The sequence below is a fragment of the Schistocerca gregaria genome, chromosome 3 (genome assembly GCF_023897955.1).
Source record: "Schistocerca gregaria isolate iqSchGreg1 chromosome 3, iqSchGreg1.2, whole genome shotgun sequence".
Taxonomy (NCBI): domain Eukaryota; kingdom Metazoa; phylum Arthropoda; class Insecta; order Orthoptera; family Acrididae; genus Schistocerca; species Schistocerca gregaria.
The window spans coordinates 776,052,366-776,072,415 of NC_064922.1; the positions used below are offsets into that span (position 1 = coordinate 776,052,366).

Consider the following 20,050-nt stretch of genomic DNA (forward strand, 5'->3'; position numbering starts at 1 on the left):
TAGCACTTATGAAAACTTACAGATACTACATTTTGACGAGAAAGGAGCAGATCAGTTTATTTGAAGAAATATACACTGAGGTGACAAAAGTCGTGGGATACCTCAAAAATCGCGTAGTCCAGCAACGTGACGTGTCATGAACTCAACAAGTCGCTGGAAGTCCCCTGCAGAAAAATTGAGCAGTAATGTCTCTATAGCCGTCCGTAGTTGGTAAAGTGTCGCCGGTGCAGGATTTCGTGCACGAACTGGCCTTTCGATTACGTCCCAGAAATGTTCGATGGGGCTCATTTCTCTCGATCTGGATGAGCAAATCAGTCGCTACAATTGTCTAGAATGTTCTTGAAACCAATCGCGAACAATTGTGGCCGTGTAGCATGGTACATTATCATCCACAAAAATTCTATCGTTGTATGGGGACATGACGTCAATGAATGGCTGCAAATGGTCTCCAGCTAACCAAACATAAACATTTCCAATCAATAATCGGTTCAGTTGGACCAGAGGACCCTGTCCATTCCATGTAAACTCAGCTCACATCATTATAGACGCAGCGTGTACAGCGCCTTATTGATAACGTGGGTCCATGGCCTACTGGGGTCTGCGCCACACTCAAACCCTTCTATCAGCTCTTACCAAATGAAATCGGGGCTCATCTGACCAGACCAAGTTTTCCAGTTGTCTAGGATCCAGCCGATATGGTCACGAACCCAAGACCTCTCTAAGGCGATTACGTGCTATTAGCAAAGGCACTCGTTGTCGGTCGTCTGCTGCCACAGCCCATTGAAGCAAATTTCGCCTCACTGTCCTAACGTACCTACCACATTAACTTTGCGGTTATTTCACGCAATGTTGCTTGTCTGTTAGTACCGACAACTCTCCACAAACGCCGCTGCTCTCGGTCGTTACGAGAAGGCTGTCAGTCACTGCTGCATTGCCTGAAAGTTCGTTCAAATGGCTCTGAGCACTATGGGACTTAACATCTCAGGTCATCAGGCCCCCAGAACTTAGAACTACTTAAACCTAACTAACCTAAGGACATCACATACATCCATGCACGAGGCAGGATTCGAACCTGCGACCGTAGCGGTCGCGCGGTTCCAGACTGAAGCGCCTAGAACCGCTCGGCCATCAGCGGCCGGCTGAAAGTTCGTATCTCGGGACACTCTTGACAATTTGAATCTCGGAATATTGAAGTCCCTAACGATTTCCGAAAAGGAATATCTCATACATCTAGCTCCAACTGCCATTCCGCCCTCTTAAGTCTTTTAATTCCCATCGTCGGAATTCTTTTCAAATGAAGCCATCAGAGTACAAATGACAACTCCGCAAGGCACTGGTCTATTATACCTCGTGTATGCGCTACTACTGTCGTCTGTACGTGTGCATATCGCTGTCCCACTACCTTTGTCACCTCAGTGTTCACGATAAACCGGATTTCATCTTGGATCACTAACTAGACTGGAGGAACCAAAAGAAGCCTCGAACTTCCATCCAACTTTTATGGTTTTGTAGTGATAGAGACGGAATGAGTGTACTACCATAGCTAGCCCAATTAATCAAGAAAAACCAAACATTGCACTGAACGAAAAGGAAAAAAAATTCTTCATTGAAAATTATCAGTATGTTTAAGAATCAACCTTAACTAAAAACAAGAATCTTTACAGTATTAGATATCATAGCTGTACAAGTATTCCATTTCTGTACCATACTGTTGTCTGGGCAACCAGTCTGATTTGATATGGGCCTTGGCGCCTTTAGGATTTCCGGGAAAGGGCCCGAATGGAAGTACTGGATCCCAGGGCTTTTCTCTTCAACAACATTCACCGTTTGAGAAAAATACAACAAGGCCTTTATTACATAATTAACAAGTGCCAACAGTAAATAAGAGCATCTGATTAATAAGAAAATTGTTAACTGACCCAGATCTGACAAAAGTATTATAGCCACACAATATTGTACCATAAAACCAACAAGACAAATGATCTAATTATGGCACAACATGCCTCCAGAGTGGTTAAAACCAATAAATAGTGTAATACTCATGAAATTATCGCCTTTATCAGGGCACTAACATGAAAAGCATTTACTTCCACAATTTCTTAAGCATCCAGTTTTACTTCAGGAAATAAGTGTCCCTTCCAAAAACAAACAAATAATTAATTAGATAAAAGCCAAACAGGCCCTAAGAATAGTTACCTGGTGCAAACTTGCCAACAAGAAAAAATTTAAAACATTCAGTACTAAAATTTTACATTTAAGTAAACTGACAATCTGAACAACTTCTTTCGCTGATACACTATAAGAGGAGACACATCAGACTCTGACGGCATAGCAAATGCAACTATTAGATCAAATCTCAAGCCACGGATCCGAAAGTGTACACAATAATGTTTAACAATATGTTTGCCTACGGCATTCGCACATTGAGAGGGGCAGGCTTTGTGTACAGACCGAGAAACTCTTTACCGCCGTTGCACACACTGGCTAGCTTTCCCGATGCGTATGTTGCCTTTTCGGAAACCAGGGATCCGATGGAGCCGACCGAACGCTCCGAAGAGACACGAGCATGCTCCCGCGGCTGGAAGAGCCCAGCCGAACTTGGAAGTAACAAATATGTCAGGCGCACCTGAGATACAGAAAGTCTTACTAGTTAAGATAGAAATACCGGATATCCACATTACCCGCACAGAGCGGAAAAACAAGAAACTGAAGTACAGCGTGGGTGCAATAATGTTAACCAAGTCTTTAAGAATGACAGTCGCAAATACCGGCCGAAATACAAGGGCGCCTAATACAAGGGCGCCTTCAATTCAGTCACCTTAGTAACCAGTGGCGACTAAGAAATATAAGGCAACAAGACCCTTTAAAGAATTTTCGCCCTAGGCCTCCCAACAGGTATGAATAAACACAAAGGATATTCTATTACAATAAAAATATTAACTTCATTAAATGGAATACTACAAACAACTCAGCGCCCCGAGGGGCGAAATGTTCTGATTAGCATTCAGTATGCTTTACAAAGCGTGAGAAGTGAAAAACTCTGCTGGCTTATAGATTGCGTCTCTCCAGTCGGCAAACTGACAGGTAAATAACACGCTCTGGATATCAACCGGCACAACCACACTGTGACACGGGACACACCATAGATTTAACGGGCTACGTGGACCACACTATAAGATACTAAACACACACAATTTCCTTATGCGTCGTGCGGGATTAGCCGAGCGGTCTGGGGCGCTTCAGTCATGGACTGTGCAGTTGGTCCCGGCGGAGGTTCGAGTCCTCCCTCGGGCATGGTTGTGTGTGGTTGTCCTTAAGATAATTTAGGTTAAGTAGTGTAAAAGTTTAGGGACTGATGACCTTAGCAGTCAAGTCCCATAAGATTTCACACACATTTGAACATTTTTCTTTGTGCAAGCAAAGCGCTATAAGGATTAATTGAAACCCGCTCACATACGGTCTTAAGAACAATAGTGCATAAACATATAAGTACCCTAACGCAAAAAAATTGCAACACCAAAACATAATTAATGTAGAGTAATGAAATTTCGGGAATGCATTTGTCTAGGTAACATAGTTAAGTTATTGACATTGCGAGATCACAGGTTAATGTAAGCGCGAAATAAGCCATTGCAAATTTGAAATGGTGACACATTAATAACCGGTGTAGCCACCCGAATGTCTAATGTAAGCTTGTAAACGTGTATGCAATGTCCTGTACTGGTGCCGGACGTCAGCTTGTGGGATGGAGTTCCACGCTTGTTGCACTTTGTCGGTTAATGCAGTGGCGGTTAATGCTGTTTGTGGATAATGCTGGAGTTATCGTCCGATGATGTCCCACAGGTATTCGATTGGAGACAGATCTGGCAATCGAGCAGGCCGAGCAACATGCCAACATGCCGTCGAGCACGTTGGGTTACAACTGCGAGCGTTATCCTGTTGGAAAACACCCCCTAGAATGCTGTTCATTCGGGAGGACCGGTTCAATCCCGCGGCGGCCATCGTGATTTAGGTTTTCCGTGATTTCCCTAAATCGCTCCAGACAAATGCCTGGATGGTCCCTTTGAAAGGGCACGGCCGACTTCCTTCCCCGTCCTTCCCTAAACCGATGAGACCGATGGCCTCGCAGTTTGGTCTCTTCCCCCAAAACAACCCAACCCAGTGCTGTTCATGAATGGCAGCACATCAGTTCGAATCACCAGACTGACACACAAAATTGGAGTCAGGGTGCGCGATATAACGACGAGAGTGCTCCTCCTGCCATACAAAATCGTCTCCTAGGCCATAACTCCTGGTGTAGGTGCAGTGTGTGTAACACACAAACAGGTTGGTTACATGCCCTCAACTGGCCGCCTCCTTACCAACACACAGCCATCACTGACACAGAACGAACTTTCATCAGAAAGCACAACAGACCTCTACCCTCCCTTCCAAGGAGCTCTCACTTGACACCACTGAAGTCGCAAATGGGGGTGGTTTGGGGTCCGAGGAATGCAAGCTACACGGGATCTGGCTCGAAGCTGTCCTTGAAGTAACCGATTTATTACTGTTCGTTGTGTCACTTTGATGCGAACTGCTGCTCAGATTGCTGCTCCAGATCCAGTACAATGCGCCACAGCCATACGCCAAACGCGATGGTCTTGCTTCTCGGTAGTGCCAAGTGACCGTCCGGAGTCCGGTCTTCTTGCGACCGTACATTTCTCGTGACCACGGCTGTCAGTAATCACGTGCAGCGGCGGCGTTCCTGTCATGTCTTTCTGCAATGTCGCAGAAGGAACGTCCAGCTTCTCGTAGTCCTATTTGAATACCTCGCTGAGGAAATGATAATGCAGTCTCTGTCACCATAAAGTCATTCTTGACCACCATCAGCTCACCACGTCTAATCTCAAAAGGCAACTAGCGCTCACGACCGTTTCAGCGTGTATTTAAAGGAAACCCGATTTACATACTCGTAGTGGCGCGTATAGCGACACTCTTATGTGACTGGCGCGAAATTAGAATAGATATCATCTATAAGAAGTAGGAAAACGCCTGCCAACTTTCGTTTATGGCGCACAATTTCCTGTTGTTACGATTGTTTTTTACTACTGTATTACAATTATGCCGACGCAGCAAGGCTCTAATTGAGAGTATGGCTTTCTCTCACACCACCAAGAATTGAAAAGATCAGGACAAAACGTTCACGGAGCATGTATTGAGAGTGCAAGGATATGTTATACCTCAGCGTCCAAAGTAACAATCTTCATTCCTTTCAAGTTCGGCCCGAGACACGAAGAGGAAAGGCCGTAGAAAATAAAATAAAATTTTGCGTGCAAGGGGACATGCGACGACAAATCCACGGCTCCAATTTAAGGATGACGATGATGATGATGACGACGATGATGATAATGACAGCGCACTGGTAGGCCCAGAACAATGCGGGCCGCAAACGCCAAGCTGCGCGCTGCAGTATTGGGCTTCACAAACTCTTTCGCCAGACCCGGGCTCCACCCCACCACCCCAGCCTAACTCGCTTCTCTCGCCAGCCAGCATCTCGCTCCCCGAGCGCCCTGTCATCTTACGGCGGCCGAGGAGGAGAAGATCAATGTTTAACGTCCCATCGACAACGAGGTCTTAGAGACGGAGAACGAACTCGAATTGGGGAAGAATGGGGAAGGAAACTGGCCGTGCCCTTCCACAGGAACCATCCCAGCATTTGACTGAAGAGATTTAGGGAAATCATGGAAAACCTAAATCAGGATGGCCGGACGCGGGTATGAACCGTCGTCCTCCTGAATGCGAGCCTAGCGTGCAAACCACTGCGCCATCTCGCTTGGTATGGCCAACCAAAGGTCGGAGGATCAGCTCTTAGCGAGCCGCCACGGCCCACGATCATAGTTGATGTGGCGTGAGATATAAACACCTATTTCCGCTATCTTGTCCTTAGCTCATGGTTAAAGTGTCACGTCTCGGCGAAGCACACATCTATGATGTAAAGTATAAAAGAAAACGTTGTAAAATGTAAATAGTTTGGATATGATGTTAGAACTTTCGTGAGTCAGAAAAACACGGTTTTTCTATTTTGCTATAAGACGAAAATGTGAAATTTGCCCGAACAATCCTGGTTGCCTTCTGACGTTGACTGGAGGCCCAAAACAAGTAACGGTTAAATACATTATTCCTTCAAGAAGTATGGCTTTAGGCAGTAGTTTTTCCTTCAGTGATTTAAAATTAAGAGATTATACAACAATAAGCGGTGGCAGAAGTTCGTGGAAAAGCATTAGTGATATATGGGATAGGGCAATGACATCCAAGAATATTTGACACAAAAAAACAAAATAGACAGCAAAGCTTGGCATTGAAAGGAACACGACAGAAACATTAGACTTTAACGTCTCGTTGATGCCAGAATGTCAGTAGCTCAGTTGCATTACGATGGTCGTTGTGTTGAAGAGAGAAATGGCGGAATGAAGGAAACGTTAGTAAGAATGACTTGATAGTGATTGGAACTCCACTACTCGCGAACACTAGGTTAGTCTCATTACAATTTTTCTGAGTCTACTGCTGCCTCATATTATAAAACACTTAAAATCCTAAATTACTGAAATAAACGACGTTTCGGCAGTGTTGCATCTGGCTTCCTCTGGAAAAAGACTATGTAAGATGAAAACTGTGTCTCGGGCAGAGACTCTAAGACCCTTGCGTTTCGCGCTTATCAACTCAGATAGCCAGGTACGGCTCACGACCCATCCAATAGCTATCATTTCTGCTTTTACCTCTCCACGAATGTATGCAAGAGATCTTGTGTCAAGCCTGTGAAGTACGGATGATTCTGTCAGAATAGAAGCTGCGATGACGAGTTGGAAGTCGTGCTTCGATTGTTCAGTAGGTACGATGGTTCCTAAGCACACTGATGACTTTCCACCGCCTCTTTTTTGAATTATTTAGCACACCTTTCTGATTTAGTTTTTAAAATATGACGTGAAACTTTAGTATGATGCTCCGTTGAGTTAAACCCTAAGAATTTCTGGCACAACGTTGAAGTAAAAAAAAAAAAAAAATCAAGGATGGTTAGTTATCAACGGAAAGGTTCGTAAGAATTCTGATCTAAGAGAAAGACATCAAAACCGACAGGGAAGTGGAAATGGGAATAGGGATATACGAACAATCATTACTAACAAAGAGACAGAAGAAAAACTGGAAGAATTCTGCTAACTATTAATTCGTAACATTTCTTATACAACTAGAGGTGTACCCGTTACTTCTCAAAACGCATTCCAGTTGTGGCTTATTGCGTCCGAGATGCTGCGGCCCTCATATTCGTCTTGCGCGCCTTGCGAGCCAATTAGTCGCCCCTATTTTCTGGCTCAGCTGATGGTTTGAATATTTGTCTGCTGGGTTTCGGCACATGCAGAGGCCCAGGTTCTCATCATTTGCCGTAACCAACCACATGCGAAAAGGGTAGCTGTTGATACTTTCCTACCTCAGTAGTAAGTTTAATTTTGGCGTGGTGACTGCTCAGATGGTTTAGGAAGTCACCGAGCAGTTCCACACCACGGCTTCTCAGAAAGATCAGCAGAATCACTGAAGGAACGTCGGTCGCAGATGCCGAAACAAGCCAACAGGCAATAGGTCAACAAGTGGCCACAAACACCGCAACAATTTTTATTTGATGATTTGTTTGTGTGAGGTTGAGCCACGTGACATTGTGAGGGAATGTCTTCCTCGTCTAGCAGGCTTATAATGCTTATGAATTTTGTATTAATATACTTTTCGGGAAATTCAATCTGAGGAACTAGATTTTCGGTTTGTTTTACATGTGCAGTACGAAGACCTGCATGGATACATATATTGTCAGCGTTAATTTTAAGTTATTAGTGCTGTCATATTATTAAGCCAAAAAATAGTAGGAAATATGGACTAGTTATTTGAACAATCTACATATTTAATGAAACTTCCTGGAAGATTAAAACAGTGTGCCGGACCGAGACTCGATTCGGGACCTTTGGCTTTCGCGGACAAATGCTCTACCGTCTGAGCTACCCAAGCACGACTCATGCACTCTCTTCACAGCTTTACTTCTGCCAGAAACTCAATTCCTACCTTCCAAACTACATAGAAGCTCGCCTGTGAACCTCGCAGAACTAGCACTCCTGTAAGAAAGGATATTGCGGAAACATGGCTTAGCCACAGCCTGGGGGATGTTTCCAGAATGGATTTTCACTCTGCAGCGGATTGTGCGCTTATAATGACACTTCCTGGCAGGTTTGGAGGAGAGCTTCTGTGAAATTTGGGAGGTAAGAGACGAGGTACTGGCAGAAGTGAAGCTGTGAGAAGGGGTTGTGAGTTGTGCTTGGGTGGCTCAGACGGTAGAGCACTTGCCCGCGGAAGGCAAAGGTCCCGAGTACGAGTCTCGGTCCGGCACGGAGTTTTAATCTACCAGAGAGTTTCACATCAGCGCACACTCGGCTGCAGAGTGAAAATACCATTTGGATACCTTTTTCATGTTAAACACTAGCATGTCGTTTTCGGTAGCAATTTCGTGGTGCACTAGACTAACCTCACATGGCGAATAAAAGTGCAGTTTCAGAAAACTGACTATGAGAAACAAGTACGAGTATATCAGTATAGTTCCAGCTAAACAGAGAGGAACTATCTCCACACAACCATAGAAACAAATGCTATAGACATCGAAAGATATGAAAAGTAAACCTCTAAAAATTGTTAAAGGATAGATCATTTCAAGGATATATTAATAGTAAACAAAAAATAAACACAATTTTTGTAAATTTTATCACTTTTATTTTTAAAATTCTTAAATCACTATGGAATATTTTTGGAACAGTGACGAAATATTCGCATAGTTTTTACATAGGCGTCATTATTTTTATGCTAGAATTGAATACACTTTATTAACTGACAATGCATCTTCAGTATGATCAACAATTTTAACCAAATAATATACGGGGGCAGGGAGGCTTTCATAGCTTTTTAATATATTACTTATGAATAGATGTTAGTCCTGTTTCTGAAAGTGGGGAATGGCTTTGAAACAGGAACTAATGTTTCCAAACTCTTCGTAATTTTTAGAGTTCTCTGAATCCTGTAGTCAAGGTTCGTCTCAGTGGAAGTTTGTGGTGCTATGCAAAGAATAAGTAAATAAGTTCATTAACCAAGGTCTGTTAGTTGATATTATCCGATTATGACTGCAATACATCGTCAAACCTGATTGCAAGGTTCCTTGCAGACTTGTTGGACATTAATTGTTAAATATACTATCGTGCAACACTTGACGAGCAGACTCGTGCGTATCGGTATTAATTAACCGGGAAAGAGTTCGCTGCGTAACAGTACTACTTGCAGCCGCTAACGAGCTACATATTGTTGAGTAACCCTACATGACTCCAGACCTTCGGTATCAGCTTGTCTCTGCATATTCCCAGACACCACACAGGGGCTTACAATCGTTTTCACCGCGAACTGCTCAAGCTTATAACAGAAAAGGGAGGAAGTGAGACTTAAGTGCTCTTCGCCGCTCACTGTAAGTAGCTTGCAAGGTGTATATGTACGAGGAGCGTTCAATAAGTAGTGAAACACCTTTTTTTCTGAAAGCAGGTTGGTTCTATTAAGAATTCCAATACACCAAATTATTACCCACTCATTTGGCTACAAACCCCTATTTACTCCTTGAAAAATTAAGCTGATCCCTGTGTTATATTGTTTGACTGATTTTATATACACTTACAGCTTGTCGTTCTTCTTGAGTACATAACCATTTTGTTTTGTCTACAGGGTGCCCCAAAAACAATGACCCGATTTTAAATATAATTATTTATTTGGAAGAAGGGCTTAACACCAACGAATTGCATACTAAATTACTCAGAAAAGACAGAAGTTTATAAAAATCCATCATAAATGTTCAATATGTCCTCCACTGGCTGCACGGACGACATCTAGCCGATAGCCGAATTCATCCCAAATTGTGTGTAAAAGTGTCTTCTGTCACTGAAGCAACAGCAGGTGATATTCTGTTTTTTAGTTCATTAATGTCATGGAGGTAAGGGAGGAACGTAAACACATTGTTTAACATATCCCCACAGGAAGAAATCACATGGTGTTAAGTCAGGGGACCTAGGAGGCCAAGAGTGTAAAGCTTGGTCTCGCGGTCCTTAATGCCCTATCCAACGTTGAGGCACGTTGGCACTGAGGGAACTGCACATGTTGTTGTGCCAGTATGGTGGTGCTCCATCTTGCTTATAGATGAAATTGTCAGAGTCAAGTTGTGGGAATAACCAGTTCCGTAGCTCGGTTTCATCCTCAAAAAACTAGGGTCCATAAACGTTTCTTTGCGAAGCAGCACAAAAAACAGTCACTTTTGGTGAATCACGTTTGTGTTCAGTTGTTTCATGAGGATTTTCGAGCCCCCATATATGCTCATTATGACAGTGAACCTTACGGCTAATATGGAAAGCTGTCTCATCGCTGAATATCAACCGTGATATAAAAGTGTTATCTTCCATGTCTTCTAGAGTAGCATTGCTAAAGTCCATTCGCTTCACTTTGTCAGTAACTCGAAGAGGTTGTACCAGTTGTGATCGGTATGGTTTGAGGGCTAAACGACGCCGTAACACACGCCACGCTCTCATGCGCGGTAAAGCAAGATCTCGGCTAGCAAAACGTAGACTTGCGGGGGCTCTGCTCAAATGCTCGTCGGATTTGTTCCTGTGTTTGTTCAGGAACGCGTTGCCGGCCAGGACTTTTGCCTTTACAGAGGCACCATGTTTATACCACCGTCGAATGTTCTTTGGTGATGGTGGTTTAGCACGAAATCGAATATGAAACGGCCGCTGAACTGCGTTAACTGATTGATTGTGACTAAATTCAATAACACAACACACCTGCTGTTGCGTAGACGCCATATTGCGCGAGACTGGCTGCACGCTCCAGGTCAGCGCTCGTGGCGACATCTAGCGGATTTTTTCTGTAACTCTATAGACGATACCGATTACATCCAACGCTGTTTCAGTTACCTAGTGATATTTGTCTCAATATTATTACAAGCTAAAATCGCATCATTCTTCTTGGGACGCCCTGTATTATTACTTTTCTGTTGTTATTTCATGTACTGATAAGTTCCATGGCATGGAGATTTGCTCTTCAATTTGGTCCTACGGAACTAGACTTGTAAAATAAAGAAAAATAAAAAATTCAGCATGATCTCCGTTCAATTGCGACGGCCTTACTCCACCGCACTATGAGGACGTATAGGTCCGCGTGGTACCACTCTGCTGGTCGACTTGGGAACTAAAGTTTTGATGCGTCAGTAACCTCCCCGTCATTCGCGTACTGCTTCCGGCAGACTGCATCCTTCGTTGGGCCAAACAGATGGAAGTCGTCAGTTGTGAGGTCCGGTCTATAAGGTGGACGAGGAAGAACAATCCAATTAAGTTTTGTGAGCTCCTCTCGTGTGCACAGACTTGTGTGTGGCCTTGTGTTGCCATGCAGAAGTTTGTTTACATTCTTGTGGCGACTAACACTATGCAAGTCGTTTCGTCAGCTTCCTGATGGTAGCACAGTGCATTTCCAAGATGACCACTGCATCACGAGAGAGACTATCAGACATAATAGACCTTATAGAATCCATGAAGACCGTCGCGATGATTTTACCTGCTCAGACTGTGGCCTTGAACTCTTTTTTCCGAGGGGAGATGGTGGATTGCCGTTTTGTTTCTGGTTCGAAGTGATGAACCCGCATTTCATGGCCTGTGAAATTGTCACGATTAACTTCTTGACGCACAAGAAATTCAGCACAGATGGTCCTTCGTTGCTCTTTATGGTCTTCTTTTAGGCGGCGAGAAACTCAGCGGGCACACATCTTTGATCCCGACAGGAGTACGAGTGTCAGCACTACCAACAGAGACGTCTATCTGAGCAGCGAGGTGTTTGATTGTGATCCGTCAGTCATCTCGGATGAGTGTGTCCACACGTTCGAACATTGTAACAGTCACAGCTGTGTACGGTCGGCCGGCACGCGGGAGATCGGAAAGGTGTGCGATCTTGTTGTGTTGATGCTAGACGTCTCGCCCGACGACTCACCGTGCTTTTGTCCACTTTCAAGTCCCCGTAGTCATTCTGAAACCGCCTATGAATATCTGCGATGCCTGGATTTCCTCCAAGAGCGATAGCAGCTCTCTGCTTGGGACGCATCACCGTTGCAGACGCCATTTTGAAAGCAACGTATGGCGCCGCAACATATCAGAACTTGTTCCACAATGTCCCACAGTAAATTCCGCTTTTATTCAGCCGAAACTGTCCTATAAAAAAATGTGTTGCATTACTTACTGAACGCCCTTCGTTTATTTATTTTATTTTATTTAGCGTATGGCATCTACAGAGTAAAATTGCACACAAACTATTAGTTAATATAATGAACGAATTAGAAATATATTATTAAATGATTGATTGCAAACAAAAATATGCGTAAGATTAGGGAGACAGCCGCTGCAGCTATTACGAGTTCACATCTAAGCAGGTCACCCACTGAACAGCACGTGGAGTAGCATCCACGATGTCCCTCCATTCTCCTTCAAACCTCCTCGCAGGACATTCGAAGATCAGGTGAGGGATTGCTTGTTCTTCTGCACCATAGTCACATCGAGGGTCAACAGTGAGTTTCCATTTGTGGAGAATGGCCTTACACCTGCCGTGGTTAGTCCTCATACGATTAAGTCTGCACGAGGTTCTTGTGGGCATCTGCATTCCTTCCACTGGTATCGAAGGATCCAAATCAGTGATGAGAGGATGGTGATTATTCAGTGAGCAGTATTGCCTCCATTCGCTTGATATGTCGTACCTTTCTGGGAATTTGAGGACTTCGTCTTCCCAGATAGGTTTCCTGGATTTTAGGCGGGTAGTTGGTACATGATCCAATATTTTTCGGATAGGTATATCTTCAGAGACAGGGGGATCATTAATTTTCTTCCATTCTCGGATAGCTGCTTGTTGCCTTCTGAGGGAGGGAGAAGCTATATTTGCAAAGGGCATGAAACCAAGGAATTGGAGTTGATTGCAGAGTTCCTGAGACAATCCTCATGGTGGTATTAAGTTGGACGTCTATTTTCTTCGTGTGTGTGCTCTTGTGCCAGACTGGGCGCAGTATTCTGCCACCGAGTAAACAAGAGATTGTGCTGCGGTGCTTGGGGTGTTAGCCTGAGCTCCCCAGGAGGTTCCAGTCAGCTTTCTTAATATGTTATTTCGATTTTTTATCTTTGGTTATTTCTAGGTGTTTCTTATAATTTCTATGTGGTTAGACAACATTCCATTAGAACTAGTGATAGCCTTAGGAGAGCCAATCCTGACAAAACTCTACCATCTGGTGAGCAAGATGTATGAGACAGACGAAATACCCTCAGACTTCAAGAAAAATATAATAATTCCAATCCCAAAGAAAGCAGGTGTTAACAGATGTCAAAATTACCGAACTATCAGTTTAATAAGTCACAGCTGCAAAATATTAACGCGAATTCTTTACAGGCGAATGGAAAAACTGATAGAAGCCGACCTCGGGGAAGATCACTGTGGATTCCGTAGAAATGTGAGGCAATATTGACCCTACGACTTATCTTAGAAGAAAGATTAAGGAAAGGCAAACCTACGTTTCTAGCATTTGTAGACTTAGAGAAGGCTTTTGACAATGCTGATTGGAATACTCTCTTACAAATTCTGAATGTGGCAGGGGTAAAATACAGGGAGCGAAAGGCTATTTACAATTTGTACAGAAACCAGATGGCAGTTATAAGAGTCGAGGGGTATGAAAGGGAAACAGTGGTTGGGAAGGGAGTGAGACAGGGTTGTAGCCTCTCCCAGATGTTATTCAATCTGTATATTGAGCAAGCAGTAAAGGAAACAAAAGAAAAGTTCGGAGTAGGTATTAAAATCCTGGGAGAAGAAATAAAAACTTTGAGGTTCGCCGATGACATTGTAATTCTGTCAGAGACAGCAAAGGACTTGGAAGAGCAGTTGAACGGAATGTACAATGTCTTGAAAGGAGGGTGATAGATGAACATCAACAAAAGCAAAACGAGGATAATGGAATGTAGTCGAGTTAACTCGGGTGATGCTGAGGGAATTAGATTAGGAAATGTGACACTTAAAGTAGAGAAGAAGTTTTACTATTTGGGTAGCAAAATAACTGATGATGGTCGAAGTAGAGAGGATATAAAACGTAGACTGGCAATGGCAAGGAAAGCGTTTCTGAAGATGAGAAATTTGTTAACGTCGAGTATTGATTTAAGTGTCAGGAAGACGTTTCTGAAAGTATTTGTATGGAATGTAGCCATGTATGGAATTGAAACGTAGACGATAAACAGTTTAGACAAGAAGAGAATGGAAGCATTCGAAATTTGGTGCTACAGAAGAATGCTGAAGATTAGATGGGTAGATCACATAACTAATGACGAAGTGTTGAATAGATTTGGGGAGAAGAGGAGCTTGTGGCACAACTTGACTAGAAGAAGGGATCGTTTGGTAGGACATGTTCTGAGGCATCAAGGGATCACCAATTTAGTATTGGAGGGTAGCGTGGAGGGTAAAAGTCGAAAAGGGAGACCAAGAGATGAATACACTAAGCATATTCAGAAGGATATAGGCTGCAGTAGGTACTGGGAGATGAAGAAGCTTGCACAGGATAGAGTAGCATGGAGAGCTGCATCAAACCAGTCTCAGGACTGAAGACCACAACAACAAGAACAACAACATGTGGTTATCTTTAGCCGTCCTACTCAATTGTTCGTATTTGTCTCGGCTTAAGCCTTCAACATTTAGTTGTAAGATACGGACACAAGTTCCGATATCTCTTTTCAGGTGGTTCTGATAAGAACCATTACTTTTTTTGCTTTTTCGTTTTCCTGTGTAGATTTTCTTGACCGTGAAAGAAATTCATTCTAGGTCGGTCGCCTAGTGTGTAGACTGTTTACCGTTCCGTCGTGACGGGTTGTTGCCCGGGGTACAGCATCTTGGAGGTCGTCTACACTTTGTACCCCAACGCCCTTCGTAGATGTAGAAGTCGACTTAAAGTTGTGCAGAGTGCCTCTTCCACGGTGGCCGAGCGGTTTTAGTGTGGAACCGCGCGACCGCTGCGGTCGCAGGTTCGAATCCTGCCTCAGGCATGGATGTGTGTGATGTCCTTAGGTTAGTTAGGTTTAAGTAGTTCTAAGTTCTAGGGGACTGATGACCATAGATGTTAAGTCCCATAGTGCTCAGAGCCATTTGAACCAGTGCCTACTGTACAAGTCGTGCTCGATGTCTCTGGTGCGCCAGCTGTTGGTGGTGGCGGCGGTGACAGCAGCGGCCGCAGCGACTGGTGCAGGTTCCGGCTCCGTCTCCGGTGCGGGCCTGTCGTGCTCGCTGGACCGGCAGTTCTGGGACGAGCGGCGCGGCCGCTGCCTGCCCTGCACGCAGTGCCCCGACGGGCAGGTAGTGCTGGCGCCGTGCGCCGTCAACCGCGACACCGACTGCGGGCCCATCTCCAAGCTCATGATCGACTGGTCCTGGCTGCCCAGGCGCGCCAATAGGACCGCCGCGCCCCCCTCGCACCGCCACCACCACCACCACCACCATCACCACCGCAAGAGCCACCGCCACGGTGACGGGTGGTCCTCCTCCTCCGAGGTCGACTCGTCGGCGTCCTCGTCGGCATTCTCGTCGCACTCGGAAGACACTCCGCGGCCGGCACGCAGGCGGCAGGGCCACCACCACCGCTCCCGCTGGTCATCCTCGTCGTCGTCGTCGTCCTCTTCCTCGTCCTTCGCGGAGGAATCGTCCTACAGCTCGTCTGCGGAGGACGGGTTCGGCACTTTCAACAGGACGTCGTCGCTGTCCTCGCAGCGGAGGAACAAGACGTCGCAGCACAGGAAGCACGGCGGCGGTGGGCGGAAGCACGGCCACCACAGCCACACCCACAGCCGGCACCGCGAGGAGCACCGCCAGCGCAACTTCACCAGCCACCAGCTGCCGGACGCCAGGAAGCCGATGCTGCCCGAGTCGGCGGCGCAGCTCAAGGAGGAGTCGTCGGCGCCCCCGGCCCAGACGACGCCCCGGCCGCACCAGGCGCAGCCTCAAGCCCACCAGCAGCGGCAGCAGCAGCCGTTCTCGACGGCCGAGACGCTGGTGTGGGACTGGCAGGTGGTGGTGCTCGCGCTCGCCGTCTGCGCCTGCCTGCTCTTTTTCCTCGTCACGGGCATCTACTCCATACACCACGCGCGCCAGTGGCGCAGGCTCAAGGACAACTTCGAGGCTGGTGAGTACCCTGTCGGCGTCGCGTATTGCATGTAGCTTAACCTCCTTTTTCGTTAAGAACGAATCTTTTACTCCGAATTCGAGGGTGTCCTGATTTGAAACTGTCTAGCAGCGCCACGGAGCTGCTCAACCAACTCCAGTGGTGCGTGCTGCAAGGGAGGTATTTTGTATCACCGAGCCATTATATTGCTTTCTGCTGCGTATATCTCGGGAAAAAATCATCATCATCATCATCAATTAAGACTGATTTATGCCTTTCAGCGTTCAGTCTGATGTTAAACCTATTACTTCAAAATCATTCTTAACCGAATCCAGGTGCCTTCTCCTTGGTCTGCCCCGACTGCTCCTACCCTCTACTGCTGAACCCATGAGTCTCTTGGGTAACCTTGCTTCTCCCATGCGTGTAACATGACCCCACCATCTAAGACTGCTACATCTATAGAGATCATTACCTGTTTTTCATTGAATTCCTCATTGTGGACACCCTCCTGCCATTGTTCCCATCTACTAGTACCTGCAATCATCCTAGCTACTTTCATATCCGTAACCTCAACCTTGTTGATAAGGTAACCTGAACCCACCCAGCTTTCGCTCCCATACAACAAAGTTGGTCGAAAGATTGAACGGTGCACAGTTAACTCAGTCTTGGTACTGACTTCCTTCTTGCAGAAGAGAGTAGATCGTAGCTGAGCGCTCACTGCATTAGCTTTGCTACACCTCGCTTCCAGTTCTTTTACTATGTTGCCATCCTGTGAGAATATGCATCCTAAATACTTGAAACCGTCCACCTGTTCTAACTTTGTTCCTCCTATTTGGCACTCAACCCGTTTATATTTCTTTCCCACTGACATTACTTTCGTTTTGGAGATGCTAATCTTCATACCATAGTCCGGGAAAAGAAAGAGAATGTAAAATTAGAGCAATGCGAGCTTACGAAAAAATCGTTCTCCCTGTGCTTCTACATCTACATCCGTACTCCGCAAGCCACCTGACGGTGTGTGGTGGAGGGTGCCTGGAGTACCCTCTATCGGTTCTCCCATCTATTCCTGTCTCGTATTGTTCATGGAAAGAAAGATTGTCGGTATGCCTCTGTGTCGGCTCTAATCTCTCTGATTTTATCCTCATGGTCTTTTCGCGAGATATACCGGGTGATCAAAAAGTCAGTATAAATTTGAAAACTGAATGATTCACGGAATAATGTCGATAGAGAGGTACAAATTGACACACATGCTTGGAATGACATGGGGTTTTATTAGAATAAAAAAAAATTTCACAAGTTCAAAAAATGTCCGACAGATGGCGCTTCATCTGATCAGAATAGCAATAATTAGCATGACAAAGTAAGACAAAGCAAAGATGATGTTCTTTACAGGAAAAGCTCAATATGTCCACCATCATTCCTCAACAATAGCTGTAGTCGAGGAATAATGTTGTGAACAGCACTGTAAAGTATGTCCGGAGTTATGGTGAGGCATTTGTTTCGGATGTTGTCTTTCAGCATCCCTAGAGATGTCGGACGATCGCGATACACTTATGACTTCAGGTAACCCCAAAGCCAATAATCGCACGGACTGAGGTCTGGGGACCTGGGAGGCCAAGCATGACGAAAGTGGCGGCTGAGCACACGATCATCACCAAACGACGCTCCCAGGAGGTCTTTCACGCGTCTAGCAATACTTTTTTTTGTTCTAATTAAACCTCTTGTCATTCCAAGCACGTATGTCAATTTGTTCCTCTCTGTCTACATTATTCCGTGGTTTATTAAGTTTTCAAATTTATACTGACTTTTTGATCACCCGGTACTTAGGAGGGAGCAATATACCACTTGACTCCTCGGTGAACCTGTGTTCTCTTAACTTCAACAAAAGCCCCTACCGAGCTACTGAGCGTCTCTCCTGCTGAGTCATCCACTGGAGTTCATCTATCATCTCCGTAACGCTTTCGCGATTACTAAATGATCCTGTAACGAAGCGCGCTGCTCTCCGTTGGATCTTCTATATCTCTTCTATCAATCCTATCTGGTACGGATCCCACACTGCTGAGCAGTATTCAAGTAGTGGGCGAACAAGTGTACTGTAACCTACTTCCTTTGTTTTCGGATTGCATTTCCTTAGGATTCTTCCAATGAATCTCAGTCTGGCATCTACTTTACCGACGATTAATTTTACTTGGTCATTCCATTTTAAATCACTCCTAATGCCTACTCCCAGATAATTTATGGAAATAACTGCTTCCAGTTGCTGACCTGCTATATTGTAGCTAATTGATAAAGGATCTTTCTTTCTACGTATTCGCAGCACAATACAATTGTCTACATCGAGATTCAATTGCCATTCCCTGCACCATGCGTCAATTCGTTGCAGATCCTCCTGCCTTTCAGTACAATTTTCCATTGTTACAACCTCTCGTTGTACTACAGCATCATCCGCAAAAAGCCTCAGTGAACTTCCGATGTTATCCACAAGGTCATTTATATATATTGTGAATAGCAACGGTCCTACGACACTCCCCTGCGGCACACCTGAAATCACTCTTACTTCGGAAGACTTCTCTCCATTGAGAATGACATGCTGCGTTCTGTTATCTAGAAACTCTTCGTTCGAGACTGGAACAGGATAGATGTAAATGACAGAGGTAAACGCAGGATTCTCCGCCACAAGTTATAAGGTAGCTTTCGGTTAGAACTGTGCTCTACCAAAACTACAGTTCGTTAATTTTGGTACATTACATAAATGATGGAGTTAAGTGGTAAGATTACTGCTAGTATTGGTAGCATTAGTAGGGCAAAAAACGTAAATGAATTGTGAGACAGAAACTGGGAGCCAACGACTTCTCTTTGATTTTTGTTTGTTTGTTTGTTTTGCACATAATTAGAATCATATATCGCTCAGTTTTAGTTCTTTGAGTATCTTATATAAATTGTATCTAAGTAATAAAAATTAGTTGACCGCGTAACTTTCTCTCTTTTATGTTTCCAAAGCAATTAACTTTGATGCAAGTACACTTAACACGCACAAAGGTAAAAAAAATAAGTATAATTGTTGTTGCTATTTTGTATGTAATAGAACGTTCTTCATCACGATTAAAAACAGAAGCTTCCTGTTATTACTGATGAGTGGAAAAGTTGTTTATGAATAACAGAAGCATGTTTCATACGCTCGACAAATTACTGAAACTATGTTTGATATGTCTTTTTCTTTGTAATTATACTTTTATCTTGGGAAATGCGTTTTCTAGTGCTATTTGATAAATCTGTAGCCTAGTTTTTATTTTCATTACTACAACATCCCTCTGTTTCACTTTTAAAAAACAACAATTTTCGAATAAAAACATAATTAAATGTTGAGAATTTCAGATTAGCTATAAATACTGTATATTTTTAAGTAAGAGACAGGAGGATACTTATGTACAACAAAAATGTTCTGTAGATTACAATTAGTTCCTGTACAGTTCACCGCTTCCGGTTTCTAGGGAAACCTAATGAGAGACTGGGTGCATACGCAAACAAAACGACCGAAATGAGGTAATGTCCGATAGGCATGCAACAATATCTAACGTACATATAACGCGGTTACAATTTTCAATGACCAAAGCTACCGTAGTCTACGCTTACTTATGATAGTCTACGGTAGCTTACGGTAGTTTTATAACTTCGCTTACGGTATAATTGTGGCACTTTAGAGGACCCCCATGAAAAACGAGTGATCGTAGGGCAATAAAACTTCGTGGAGACATTTGCAAGTACACGCGGAAGAGAACTAACAAACAAACCATT

The 20,050-nt window shown here is 44.4% G+C and overlaps 1 protein-coding gene across 1 annotated transcript in view; it reads left to right on the top strand.

Moving 5' to 3' along the window:
* The window catches only part of LOC126355031 (uncharacterized), a 415,838-nt gene that overhangs the window by 14,070 nt on the left and 381,718 nt on the right, over window positions 1–20,050 (top strand). Inside the window, exon 2 of the mRNA XM_050005178.1 lies at window positions 15,298–16,276. Coding sequence (XP_049861135.1) covers window positions 15,298–16,276 — 979 coding nt within the window. The remainder of the gene's footprint in view (window positions 1–15,297; window positions 16,277–20,050) is intronic.